The sequence below is a fragment of the Centruroides sculpturatus genome, unplaced genomic scaffold (genome assembly GCF_000671375.1).
Source record: "Centruroides sculpturatus isolate CEXI.00-Female unplaced genomic scaffold, Cexi_2.0 scaffold157, whole genome shotgun sequence".
Taxonomy (NCBI): domain Eukaryota; kingdom Metazoa; phylum Arthropoda; class Arachnida; order Scorpiones; family Buthidae; genus Centruroides; species Centruroides sculpturatus.
In genome coordinates this window covers 16,635-30,558 of record NW_019384522.1, presented here as the reverse complement: position 1 = coordinate 30,558, position 13,924 = coordinate 16,635, and the positions used below count along the sequence as shown (strand labels likewise).

Here is a 13,924-nt window from a genome sequence, read left to right as displayed (position 1 = left end):
TTCAATAATATAATTATTTTTTTCCACGGAAAAAAACAAACTTACTTTCCGAACAACTCAATATATTGATCCACATTATTTTCAAATTAGATTTTGTCTTTTCATGTTATAAACAAGATAAATATTTAGGTTTTTATGTTTACTGATTTACTTACGCCCTAAAAATGGTTCTAAACCCATTATTTGGTTTAATTGCTAGATATATCAATAAAAGAACATGTTGTTATAATACTGAGAAATGTTAATAACTTAGATGGCCAGTTAATGCCTTTGCAATAAAGGAGTCAATAATAATTTTAAGAACAGGAAAAATTAAAATTATTGTATATATGATAAAAATATTATTCATAATTTTGATGTTTTTTAATTGTATTTATCTCTAAAGTAAGTATTTTAAAACACTTTTAGGTGTCCAGGGTCCCATGGTAATGAAAACATTGAAATTAGGCATTTCACTTTTATTTGGAGGAAATGTTGATGTTCAAATGGTAATTATATTAATGCTTTTAATATCTCTTTAGTTTTTGAAGAAAAAATTTTTTAATTTATTAAAATATATTGAAGAAAGATTGTATCATGATTAAAGATAGATAATATAATATTTCTTAATTTTTAAATAAAGCAAGATAGGTTATAAATTTTCTCAGTAGCTGATCATATATCATATTACAATGCTTTTGCTATCCTTACGATTTTTTAACTGTTTTGATTAGCAATAGTACAAAAATTGAACTTTGAATGCTAGTGGATTATACTGTAGCCCATGCATTTAGCTATTCACTCAAGTAACTTTGTATCGACTAGGCTTCAATGAGTTAAAAATGAGATATTTGATTCTGTTTGTTATGTTTTAGGAAATTATGTAATAAATATGAAAAACAGGTTTGCAATAACTATTTGAAAGAAATTTACACAAAAGATTTACAAAATATCTTACCTCATGTATTTGAATACAACTGGATTTAAGTTATTGCATGTAGTGTCTGGCATGCAGCAAAATGGCATTAATTTGACAGTATATCCATGCTAAACAAAGCTTTGGATATTGTGGATGACATCAAATTGATGTCATTTTGCTTCATGCTAGAAGTTACATGCAGTAACTTAAGGGAATAATATAGTTAATTCCATTTTTATATTGCCAAATACAGTAGAGCCTCGATTATCTGATCCAATTGGGGACTGGGGTTGGTCGGATAATTGAAAAGTCGGATAACCGAAAAGTATGAAAAAATCCATTATTAGTGTAGAAGCTGCTTGGTTCAGATTATCATTTAATTTTGATTCTATAAGGTAAAAGTGAATTACTAATAAATTTAATAAATAAAAATTAACAAAAAAAATAAAATTGATTTCATGCAAAGATTGCAATACATCCTTAGTGTGCTTTCTGATTTATTTGAACATGGTTGACTACTTGCTTATTTCTACAAATTGTTGTTAATAAAGTATTATAATTAGTTAATTAAAGTATTGGTTTAATAAACAATCTAAACAGTAAGTGTTATTGTATTGTATGGAAGTGTTATGTATGGAATACAATACATATATTTCCAGTTTGTGTACTCTCATGGAAATTAGAGAGAAAGAGAGAGAGAGATTAGCCAGTTGGATAACTGTTTTCCTAATTAGATATTCTTGCAAACAGAATAACATGGTTATAATTTGCAAAACTGGTAATTTATTGATAGCTTTTACAATGTTTCAAGCCAGTTTGTTACATAATGACAATTTTTTCATGTCTATGATAAACTTACTGTCATGTATTTATAACTTTCAACTCTGTACTATTAAGATAATAGTGCTTTTGGTTGAAGAAGTTTACTTTTTAATAATGATTAAATCTGTGGTTAATTCAGAATCAGTNAATCGTCGCTATTGTATCGTTAAAAATTAGAAAATTAAGCCTCATTTAAATACTGGCTCCCTTTCATGGTCGAATGAGTGTTGCCAGCTAAAACACGTAAAAATAATATTAAAGTAGCCAGACATAGCCAAATATTGTAGTGCCACATCACTAGCAGACATTTGAAATTTGCCGACTAGGACGGTCGGTTAACCGACGTGGCAGTTAATCGGGGGTCAGATAATCGAGGCTCTATTGTATTACTAAAATTAAACAATATTCTTTAGTTTTACTTGGATAAAATATTTATAATAAAACTTCTTAATAAAAAAAATACTGACATTTACATTTGAAAATGGGTTGTTATTATAATTCATTTATAAGACATTTCATATATATGTTTTAATTAGAAAATATAGGTTATCCTCAAATCATTGTTGAAGATTATAATCAACTTTTGTGCTGCATATAATTTTTATAAATTTGAAAGCTAAATGCATTGAATAACAATACTTTCAAAAGATTTATTTATTTTTAACTTTTCAACTTTTTAAAGCATGCATTCTTTTTTAATTTAATTCTTTGTTATTGAATATCTAATTTAAATGAAGCATTTTGTATCAATACTTTATATTGATACAAAAGCGTACTTTGCATATTGATGATCTAAGACAAGATCTTAGATCATCAATATGCAAAGTATGCTTTTGTATTAATATAAAGTATTATTTTTGCAAAGAAGCAGTCATAATACAATGCTTTGCTTATCAGTTTCATTCTCTTAATCCTGATGATCAACTGATAAAATTAAATTTAATAACTTGACCTCTAAGAAGACAATAAATTGAATGAATTTCTATTATTTCAACTTGTGTCATGAGTTACATACCTTGTTTTAAATTAGATTTTTTTTTTATTAGAAAAAAATTGGAAATATAAATAACATAAATTTTATTTGAGTCTTCAGAAATAAAATAAAAATACTTGAAAACATAGTATGCATTTATATCTTTGTTTTAAGTTTTGTTAGACTATCTTATTTTCATTAAATATAAATGCATCATGACATTAAGTAAATGATAATGCCATTATAGAATTATAGAAGTTTTTATTTCTGATTAATCGAACAAATATAATTAGTCTGACTCTTTTATATAAGTAAACATAACAAATATTATTAAATGCAAAAAACAGATACTTAAATAATACTGACCTAAAATCTAATTTATGTTAAGTTATTGATGCATGTGAATTTATCTATACAGTATAGATATGGTAATCTGAACAGTCTGGCATCTTCCTAACTAAAATAACGGACTTATCCTGCAAAATAATAATTGATTATTAATATTCTTCATAAGTTTTAAGTTTAATTAATTAATTAATTTTTTTGTAATAATTAATAGAAGTATTATAGAGTTCAATATTTGTGAGATTGGAAAATTGACAAGAATTCTTCTTTATTTTTTCTGAATAATATGATTTCAGATTGAATAATTTTATTCATATAAAAACTTAACTGAATAGTCCTAAAAGTATTAAAATAAGTAATTTACAAAGGCATCAAATTTCTATAGAAATATTTTTGTTGTTTAGTTTGCTTCTGGTCAATCAAATGGTCATACAATAATATCTCAGTTAAAGTCTTAGTACAAATCTTTAACGTTGTTGGTCAACCTGCTACAAATCAGGCTTATCTATAAAGGGGTGTAATTGTGGCTGGTCTACAATGGGCTGGTATCTCAAATTAATCAAATTAATACAGTTAAATTACTTTTGCTTTATGCAATGATTTATTTTCTTTGTGATAACCAATTAATAAGTAAATCATTTGTTTCCTGGAATTCCTTTAATTCTTGTAAAAAGTTTAATTTGTTTTTGATGAGTGACTGAATCTGTGACCATTTTGAACCAAGTTCATTAACTTCTTGCTGTAAATTGCTCGCACCAAGAGCATTTGGTTTTTTTTTTAAGAGATCATTTGCTTGATTTTTCTCACAATCCATATCATGTTGCTTTTCTTTTATTTCTTCTTGGATAATCTTTAGTTCTATCATCTGTCTTTCAGCTAAATCTCTAGACAATGGTAACATATCTTTAGGTATTTGTTTCTCTTTANTTTTGTTTGGTTATTGGGTAGGTCCCTCTAGTGGGTCAAATTGGTATGCGTCGAGAGTATCGACAAAATCAATAGGATGACTATCACGCCAAAATACTGTATAATAAAATAAAGAAGATACTGATATCGACATTACATGATTAAATATTTCTCAGGACCACTTTGGTTTTATCATCAGATTTATTTTTTCCTTTTACTATTTTGTTGGCACCAAGAGGAATCACTGTCAATCATTGCTAAGAATTATACACAGTATTTATTTTATGAGTTAAATTTCAAATCATGTATAACATAGGAAAAAATGCAACTAATTACTAGAACATTATATGAAAAATTATGTAGAAAAGTATTTAAAATTGAGTTAATAATCTAGCAATACTATGAATTATTTATAACTGATAAACTGGAAATATCTAAAAAAAACAATTTTCTATTTTAATAAAAATTAGTTGTAAACCAGTAGTAAATGAAATTGAAGTGACCATCAATTCATACATGACTTTGTTTTTGTAATATATAGTAGTGATGATGATTGACTTATTTTTTAAAATCCAAAACATGTATTCAGGAAAAGTATACAACTTTGTAAGATAGGNCATTAACTTCTTGCTGTAAATTGCTCGCACCAAGAGCATTTGGTTTTTTTTTTAAGAGATCATTTGCTTGATTTTTCTCACAATCCATATCATGTTGCTTTTCTTTTATTTCTTCTTGGATAATCTTTAGTTCTATCATCTGTCTTTCAGCTAAATCTCTAGACAATGGTAACATATCTTTAGGTATTTGTTTCTCTTTAGCTTGTATGAAAGACAAAAGTGCTTTTAACATATCTAAATGAATTCTAATTATGCAATGATTTATTATTAAATTATTTTAAAGATTAAAGAAAAGAGAAATTAATGTAATATTAAAATTTGAAAAATTATCTATTTTAGAGCATGCTTAAACATTTGAAAGAAAAAAAAGATGTTGGCTTTTTCACCTCAATTGCTGGTTTAATGAATTCCTGCAGGTAATCTTAATTTTATTTAAATGATCTAATTCTATAGAGATATCTGTATGATAATTATAATTCTTAAAATAAATATATAGAATTCAATGACACAAACTGGATATGTGTAATTAAGCATTACTAAAAGAACCAAAATTTATCAGGAAATACAAAAATCTACAAAAGCAAACATTTTCATCCATGTTAAATCATCAGGCTAAAAGACCTTTGAAGTTTGAAAAGATGTCACAAATGGTTTGAAAAGATGAATTTCTTTAGCACACGGATGACAATCAACAATCCTAAGAAATTCATCTTTTTGAATTATTTTAACAGCTGTGTTTGAACTTCAAAGGTCTTTTAGCCTGATGATGACCATTTAACATGGGTGAAGACATTTGCTTTTGTAGATTTTTGTATTTCTTGCTGGAGTTTGATTATTTTATAGTGCTTTATTAAATACAGTTTATAAAATTTTATGAATATCAAAAATATTAAAACTGTCATTATCCATTTACAATAATGAAATTTTTCATTATTGTAAATAAGGAACATTATTTTCAGAAAGAATTTATATACTTCAGCTATGAACNGGAATGGCCATTACTTTCTGCAAAAATGCTTATAAAACATTTTATTTTTTAAAATTTGTTATTTATTTATTCATTTTTTTACTTTTGTACAAAATTTAAATATTTGCATAATAATTTAAAATAAAGCCTTTTTTTAAATATCTAAATAATTAATTATCTACAAGTTATCTTTAATATTTAAAATATAAATTTTATTGTCACTGGATAAATATAGAAATAGAAATTGTTAAATGTCATGTAAAAGGCTCTGACTTGTCCAACTTTTCTTATTTTTTATTAGCATATCCTACTTTTTGTTAGCATGCTCTACTTTTCCTACTTTTTGAGTGTTAAATTTTGGTTAAATATATATATTTTTTCCCATTTATTATTCTAGACTGGATCAAAAATTCTTTGTAGACAAGTGTTTTCAAAATACTATAGCTGTTTTTCATTTTAGTTTTTTACTGTATATATTCATAGAAATACATCAACTGTAGATTGTGACATGAATAATAGGAATTTTAAAGTCAATCAAATTAGATTGTTGGGTTGTGTTGAAAGAATGCACCCAGACTGGCTGTCAAACCCAAACAATGCAATAAACTCAAGGACAGCCACAAGAAAAGTTGGTTGAATAAAACAGAAAACCTAACACTATTAAGAATATTCAACTGGAGATTTATTGTGGCAGACAGAAAGAGCTGGAGAAAGAATGTCTGCAGCATAGAACCTCAAAAGCTCATAATGCTAGCTAGGTGATGATGATGATGATGATAGGAATTTTTCTTTTAAATCTTAAAGAAATTTTCGTTCTGTTGACAAATCTTGGCTCCTTGATTTGTTTTATTTATGGTAAACAATACTTTCTTCATTTATAAATACAAATAATAAGCTGATTGCTATTATAATGTGACAAATGTTGACTATTTTTATCTTTCAGTTCCAAGACTTCTAGAAAATTTGCATACTTGCTAGTTTTGTTCACTTTACTTCCAGAGGTAAAATTTGACAATAGCAGATCAATCAGGCACTTATTATTGTCTGAGGAATAATTAGGAAATTAAAACTGGTTACTTAAAAGGGGTATAAGAGCATGTGGGGAAAATTAAAATGTTTACTTATGGGAATTATTTGCTTAAATAAGATGTTCACTTATATGAGGATCAAAATTAACAAAACAACTTATGGCATTTTTCAAGGGGAATTTTCTGACTTTGTACTGAAGCAAGAAGTTTACTTTACTTGTTTTTATTTCTTTTTACAAAAGTTTTTGCAATGTATAGTGGATTATTGCTGGATGATTGGTTTCAAGAAGGAATGATGGAACCCCACATACTATAAGTAAAGCATGTAATTTTATGAATGTTTTACTAATGCTGTGTGTTTTATAAAATTTGTACTAAATAAATATTTAAATATTTATTTATATATTTATAAATATTTTATAAGTTACTTTATAATTACAATATTTGATGGCTTACAAGACATACTTGCTCTGTATCAGAAGATGAATGTGGCAGTATAGCACATGATAATGATGATCATGTCAGTAATGAGTCTGATAAAATAAATTTTATTTCTTCTTTTAACTGAAGATTATGAATCAATACATGATTTGATGCAATGAAATTTTACTGTGTCTTAGAATTAGAATTAGAATTAACTAAAAGGCAACAAATCTCATATTTTCTTACAAAATATGATGGCTCAATGTAAATAGTAATACCAGAGCATTGATTTAAATAAAATCTAAGCAATGTGTCAATTTTTTCTTAATAGACATATTACATTTTTCATCAGATCTTATTTGGAAACTACGGAAAGGAATAAAAATTACATTAAAAATTAGAAAAGAAGTTAAAATTAAAGAAAAAATTTAAGAATTGAAAGTCAGTGGAACTTTTAACATATATTTCTAAAAAAATAGAATGAATTACTGTGATTAATATATTATGAAATGGAGACTAAAAACAGTAGGGACTATACAAACTGCATATAATCAAGATTTGATAATGAATAAGACAAGATATTTGTCATTAGGAAGATTGCAATGACAGAAAAATTTGTTTGTTTGAGAAGAAAAATGACAGAATTTAATAATCATCCAACCATCAGCCAAATTAATCGGGCAGAAATTATGCTATTAGGCATATTTGGTGAAATGATTATTAATACATTGGATTTTTGAGATGTTTATATAGACAGAAGAATTTGTTGAAGAATTAATTTGTTTAAGCAAATTTACTATTAATTTTTATATATCTTTCAGCATTATTTATAACTCAATGTGTAACTCTAATTGTAAATTTTAAAATCAGTTTCTAAATGAGAAATGATAAAATTGATTAATACTAATAAACTTTAATACTTTGCAAAGAAACAATATATGAGAACTTAGATTTGGAGATTATAATCTTATGTGGTTCTTCATTCTAACTGTAATCTTACATTAATATTCAGTGATATGTATACAGAAACTGAAAATTGTATAGAAAGGAAGATTAATTTTATTAGTCAGATTTATGAGTTTCAAATTCTAATTGAAAAAAAATTGGACTAGTAATTTCTTTATTATATTATATATTATGCTTGAAAGGATTGCCTGTACTTGAGTTGCACACAAGTCTAATTAAAAATATATACAAATCCAATGAAAAACATATTATTCATCAGTCTTACAATTATATTCAATAAAAATATTCAAAACTAAAATTTTTATACATGTTTATTTAAAATTTAGTTTTTTTTATTTTCATGTAAAGCATTTAAGCTAATTACTTATCGTTTTGATAATTAAATCTCTTAAATATATCAATATATTATTAAGGTTTATTATTTCATAAAATCAATTCAAATTATTAAATGAAGAAATTGTTTTTGGGTTAGGCATGCTTTTGAAGAAGAAATTAAACTGCAATATTATATTAATTGTTAAATGACTTTTTGTATAAAAATTTATTTTAAATATTTTTATATAAAATAATTTATGCTAATTTTTAAACAAACTTATCTTGGTAAATGGAATGTCAAATATAAACTTAATAATAAATAACTTCACTTATTTACACATTTTATTTAAGAAACACTATATTTTTTATAATAATAAATTTCTTGCATTAATAGTTTGTATAAAATTTTAATTTTTAGGAACAAGAAATGGAAAAACAGAGATTATTATTCCAACAAGCTAGATTAGCAGATAGAGGGGTGGCTGAAATGACACTTCTATTTATTTCAGCTTGCAAAGGTATGTATAATTGAATAAGCTTATTTTAACTATTATAGAAATGAATAAATTTCACATTTATTTCATTAAATTTAAAAATTTTAAATACTGCAAATAATAAAATAAAATTATTAGGTTGTTTGGAAAGTAAGTTTGTTTTTATACCACTAGATGGATTAATCGTATTTTTTCCGCCATTTTTATTCTAAATCGTATTATCTATATATATTTTGACAGCTAGCATTTTAAGGCTTATTTGTAAAAAATTTTGTTTGATTTTGTGCAATTGTTTATTTTTTGTGTCCCATCAAACATGGAAGATCGAAAGCATCATTTTTGGCATATTTTGCTTTTTTATTACCAAAAAATCAAAATGCTGTTCAAGCAAGGAAACAATTGAGGTACATGTATGGAGATGGTGTGTTGACAGAATGACAGTGCCAAAACTGGTTTACAAAATTTCGTTCTGGCAATTTCAATATTGAAGATGCACCACGTTCTGGATGGCCAGTTGAAGCCAATGAAAACAAAATAAAGGTANAACTTTTTAAAGCATGCATTCTTTTTTAATTTAATTCTTTGTTATTGAATATCTAATTTAAATGAAGCATTTTGTATCAATACTTTATATTGATACAAAAGCGTACTTTGCATATTGATGATCTAAGACAAGATCTTAGATCATCAATCTGCAAAGTATGCTTTTGTATTAATATAAAGTATTATTTTTGCAAAGAAGCAGTCATAATACAATGCTTTGCTTATCAGTTTCATTCTCTTAATCCTGATGATCAACTGATAAAATTAAATTTAATAACTTGACCTCTAAGAAGACAATAAATTGAATGAATTTCTATTATTTCAACTTGTGTCATGAGTTACATACCTTGTTTTAAATTAGATTTTTTTTTTATTAGAAAAAAATTGGAAATATAAATAACATAAATTTTATTTGAGTCTTCAGAAATAAAATAAAAATACTTGAAAACATAGTATGCATTTATATCTTTGTTTTAAGTTTTGTTAGACTATCTTATTTTCATTAAATATAAATGCATCATGACATTAAGTAAATGATAATGCCATTATAGAATTATAGAAGTTTTTATTTCTGATTAATCGAACAAATATAATTAGTCTGACTCTTTTATATAAGTAAACATAACAAATATTATTAAATGCAAAAAACAGATACTTAAATAATACTGACCTAAAATCTAATTTATGTTAAGTTATTGATGCATGTGAATTTATCTATACAGTATAGATATGGTAATCTGAACAGTCTGGCATCTTCCTAACTAAAATAACGGACTTATCCTGCAAAATAATAATTGATTATTAATATTCTTCATAAGTTTTAAGTTTAATTAATTAATTAATTTTTTTGTAATAATTAATAGAAGTATTATAGAGTTCAATATTTGTGAGATTGGAAAATTGACAAGAATTCTTCTTTATTTTTTCTGAATAATATGATTTCAGATTGAATAATTTTATTCATATAAAAACTTAACTGAATAGTCCTAAAAGTATTAAAATAAGTAATTTACAAAGGCATCAAATTTCTATAGAAATATTTTTGTTGTTTAGTTTGCTTCTGGTCAATCAAATGGTCATACAATAATATCTCAGTTAAAGTCTTAGTACAAATCTTTAACGTTGTTGGTCAACCTGCTACAAATCAGGCTTATCTATAAAGGGGTGTAATTGTGGCTGGTCTACAATGGGCTGGTATCTCAAATTAATCAAATTAATACAGTTAAATTACTTTTGCTTTATGCAATGATTTATTTTCTTTGTGATAACCAATTAATAAGTAAATCATTTGTTTCCTGGAATTCCTTTAATTCTTGTAAAAAGTTTAATTTGTTTTTGATGAGTGACTGAATCTGTGACCATTTTGAACCAAGTTCATTAACTTCTTGCTGTAAATTGCTCGCACCAAGAGCATTTGGTTTTTTTTTTAAGAGATCATTTGCTTGATTTTTCTCACAATCCATATCATGTTGCTTTTCTTTTATTTCTTCTTGGATAATCTTTAGTTCTATCATCTGTCTTTCAGCTAAATCTCTAGACAATGGTAACATATCTTTAGGTATTTGTTTCTCTTTAGCTTGTATGAAAGACAAAAGTGCTTTTAACATATCTAAATTAATTCTAATTATGCAATGATTTATTATTAAATTATTTTAAAGATTAAAGAAAAGAGAAATTAATGTAATATTAAAATTTGAAAAATTATCTATTTTAGAGCATGCTTAAACATTTGAAAGAAAAAAAAGATGTTGGCTTTTTCACCTCAATTGCTGGTTTAATGAATTCCTGCAGGTAATCTTAATTTTATTTAAATGATTTAATTCTATAGAGATATCTGTATGATAATTATAATTCTTAAAATAAATATATAGAATTCAATGACACAAACTGGATATGTGTAATTAAGCATTACTAAAAGAACCAAAATTTATCAGGAAATACAAAAATCTACAAAAGCAAACATTTTCATCCATGTTAAATCATCAGGCTAAAAGACCTTTGAAGTTTGAAAAGATGTCACAAATGGTTTGAAAAGATGAATTTCTTTAGCACACGGATGACAATCAACAATCCTAAGAAATTCATCTTTTTGAATTATTTTAACAGCTGTGTTTGAACTTCAAAGGTCTTTTAGCCTGATGATGACCATTTAACATGGGTGAAGACATTTGCTTTTGTAGATTTTTGTATTTCTTGCTGGAGTTTGATTATTTTATAGTGCTTTATTAAATACAGTTTATAAAATTTTATGAATATCAAAAATATTAAAACTGTCATTATCCATTTACAATAATGAAATTTTTCATTATTGTAAATAAGGAACATTATTTTCAGAAAGAATTTATATACTTCAGCTATGAACTGCTAACTTATATAATTTAAAATAAGTGTAAAAAATTATTTATAGCAGTAATTTAATCAATAAATCAATTGAAGAACTTAACATTAAATTTTTATATTTTTAAATTTAAAGTTTATGATAAAGCATTTCAAAATAAATAATCACATATAAAATATCAAAATTTTTTACTATAAAAATGAAATATAATGCCATAAATTTATTTTATTTATTTATCAACGTTATCATTGTTGATTTAATGCAAATGCATTTAGATTTAATTAAACTACTACAGTAATATTTCTAAATTAATATGTAACATTTAAAGAAGAATTAGTTTATTTAATTATAAGCAGTTTCATTAAACATTAGAAGATTAAAAAGTGTCAATGTATTCTAAGGTTTTTCTTTGAGATATGGTTGTTTCATTAACATTCTATTTAAAAAATCTGCTAATATTTATAGATGGAAGGAAAGGCTATTTGTAAAAAAGATTAAAAAGGCCAAACATTTCTAAAAGGTGAATTATTTTTAGGCTGAAAAATAATGAGTCTTTTAGCTATGTTTGGATGTTAAACAATCAAGATGTGATTTATTTGAATAAATTTTTAAAAGTTATGTTTAGATATTTTATTGACAAATATTAATTTTATATTAACTTATATTAATCAAATTACCAATGTTTAAAAAATGAATAGTTTTCTGGAGATATTTTTTTATTTAATAATTTATTTTATCTGTTACTGTTAGAAAGAATAGAAATTAGATCATACACTTAATTTGAAATAAATTAATTTGTAATTTGTTATAACACATCAACTTCTGTAAATCATTGGGGTATAACCTGATGATTTACAGCAGTTGATGATGTGTTATTGCAATGTATCTGGTTTAGTAAAGTTGTTTATATTTATATAATTTGTTATAATTATAAAATAACAAATAATTATGTTTATGACTTAATTAATTTAAAATATAAACTATGGAGATATCTTTTTTTAAGAATTGTATTATTTGAAGATGTTGTTCTTTATTACAAACTATTCTGTGGAAGTTTAAATAATTTAAGAGTTCTATTATTATGATTACTGAATATTTATTCTTTAATTTTTAGTGTATTAGATTTAGATGCTTTTGAAAGAAATCAAAAAGCAGAAGGACTTGGTGTTGGTTCAGAAGGCACTGCAGGTCAGAAAAATATGCATGATGCTGATTTTACTTGTGCTCTTTTCCGATTTTTGCAACTGCTATGTGAAGGTCACAATCTTGGTAAGTTATTGTAACTACAGTATAATGTATATGATATGATTATATTCAATAATTAAAGGAAGACAAATTATTTTAGTCTATTCAGAAAAATCTCAGAATCCTTATCCTTTAACTTATATCTCAAACAATTTGCTTAGAAAATTAAAAGTACCAGATTTTATGAATGATGTGAGAACGGAAGGGGCAATTGAGTGGTGAGCTTGATTCTACTTATTAGCTTCTTGTCAGGGGATGGCTTTAGGAGGGCTGAAAGTGAGTTGGGAGGTCGATGGGCAAACTGACAGGTTATGAATAATTAGACAGGGTGACACAGGTTAAACTTAAATTAAGAATAATATATTTAATAAACTACAAAATTTATACAAAGCGAATACAAAAGCAAATAGATACATTGTTCATTTTACTTTTTTTTCCTTACTGTTGCTTATAATTAAAAAAATCTAATTACATAAACAGAAAAGAAACAAATGAACAAAACAAATAAATAAATAAAAAATGATTTTATAGAATGAAAAACATAATCTTTCCATATCTTAATTTATCAGTTTTGCAAATTGTTCACCCTGTATTATGTACATATTGTATATGAATATTACTTGCAGTATATTTATATACAGATTGCCATGAATATAAGAAAAAAACTAAACTGGTTATTCACTGTTGCTAAAAAATCATTTGCCAAATGCTCTCCAAGAGTTATGGTATCATTAGGTATTCTGGGAGACACTCGTTGGTCTGTATTTCTTCGAAAGTAATGTGAACTAACACATATATGGGAACATGTTGAATACCACTGTACAGGTATACCTCGAGTTATGTTGTTCTCGAGTATACGTTGTTTGTCAAAAAATATGTGGAAAAACAAAAATTAAGTTTGTCATTTTATTTGACTTTATATCCATCCGCCACAAATATTGAAGTCGTAATATCACTAGAAAAGCGTTAAAGCACATAAAATCATATTAAAATGTGTACATTTACAGTAAATGTTAATATAATTATCATAAATCGTACAGAACG

The 13,924-nt window shown here is 25.1% G+C and overlaps 1 protein-coding gene across 1 annotated transcript in view; it reads left to right on the top strand.

The window, feature by feature from the left end:
• The window catches only part of LOC111622781 (ryanodine receptor-like), a 420,607-nt gene that overhangs the window by 392,607 nt on the left and 14,076 nt on the right, over nucleotides 1-13,924 (top strand). The window contains exons 103-105 of the mRNA XM_023365203.1: nucleotides 409-488; nucleotides 4,901-4,977; nucleotides 12,750-12,904. Of these exons, the coding sequence (XP_023220971.1) occupies nucleotides 409-488; nucleotides 4,901-4,977; nucleotides 12,750-12,904 (312 nt within the window). The remainder of the gene's footprint in view (nucleotides 1-408; nucleotides 489-4,900; nucleotides 4,978-12,749; nucleotides 12,905-13,924) is intronic.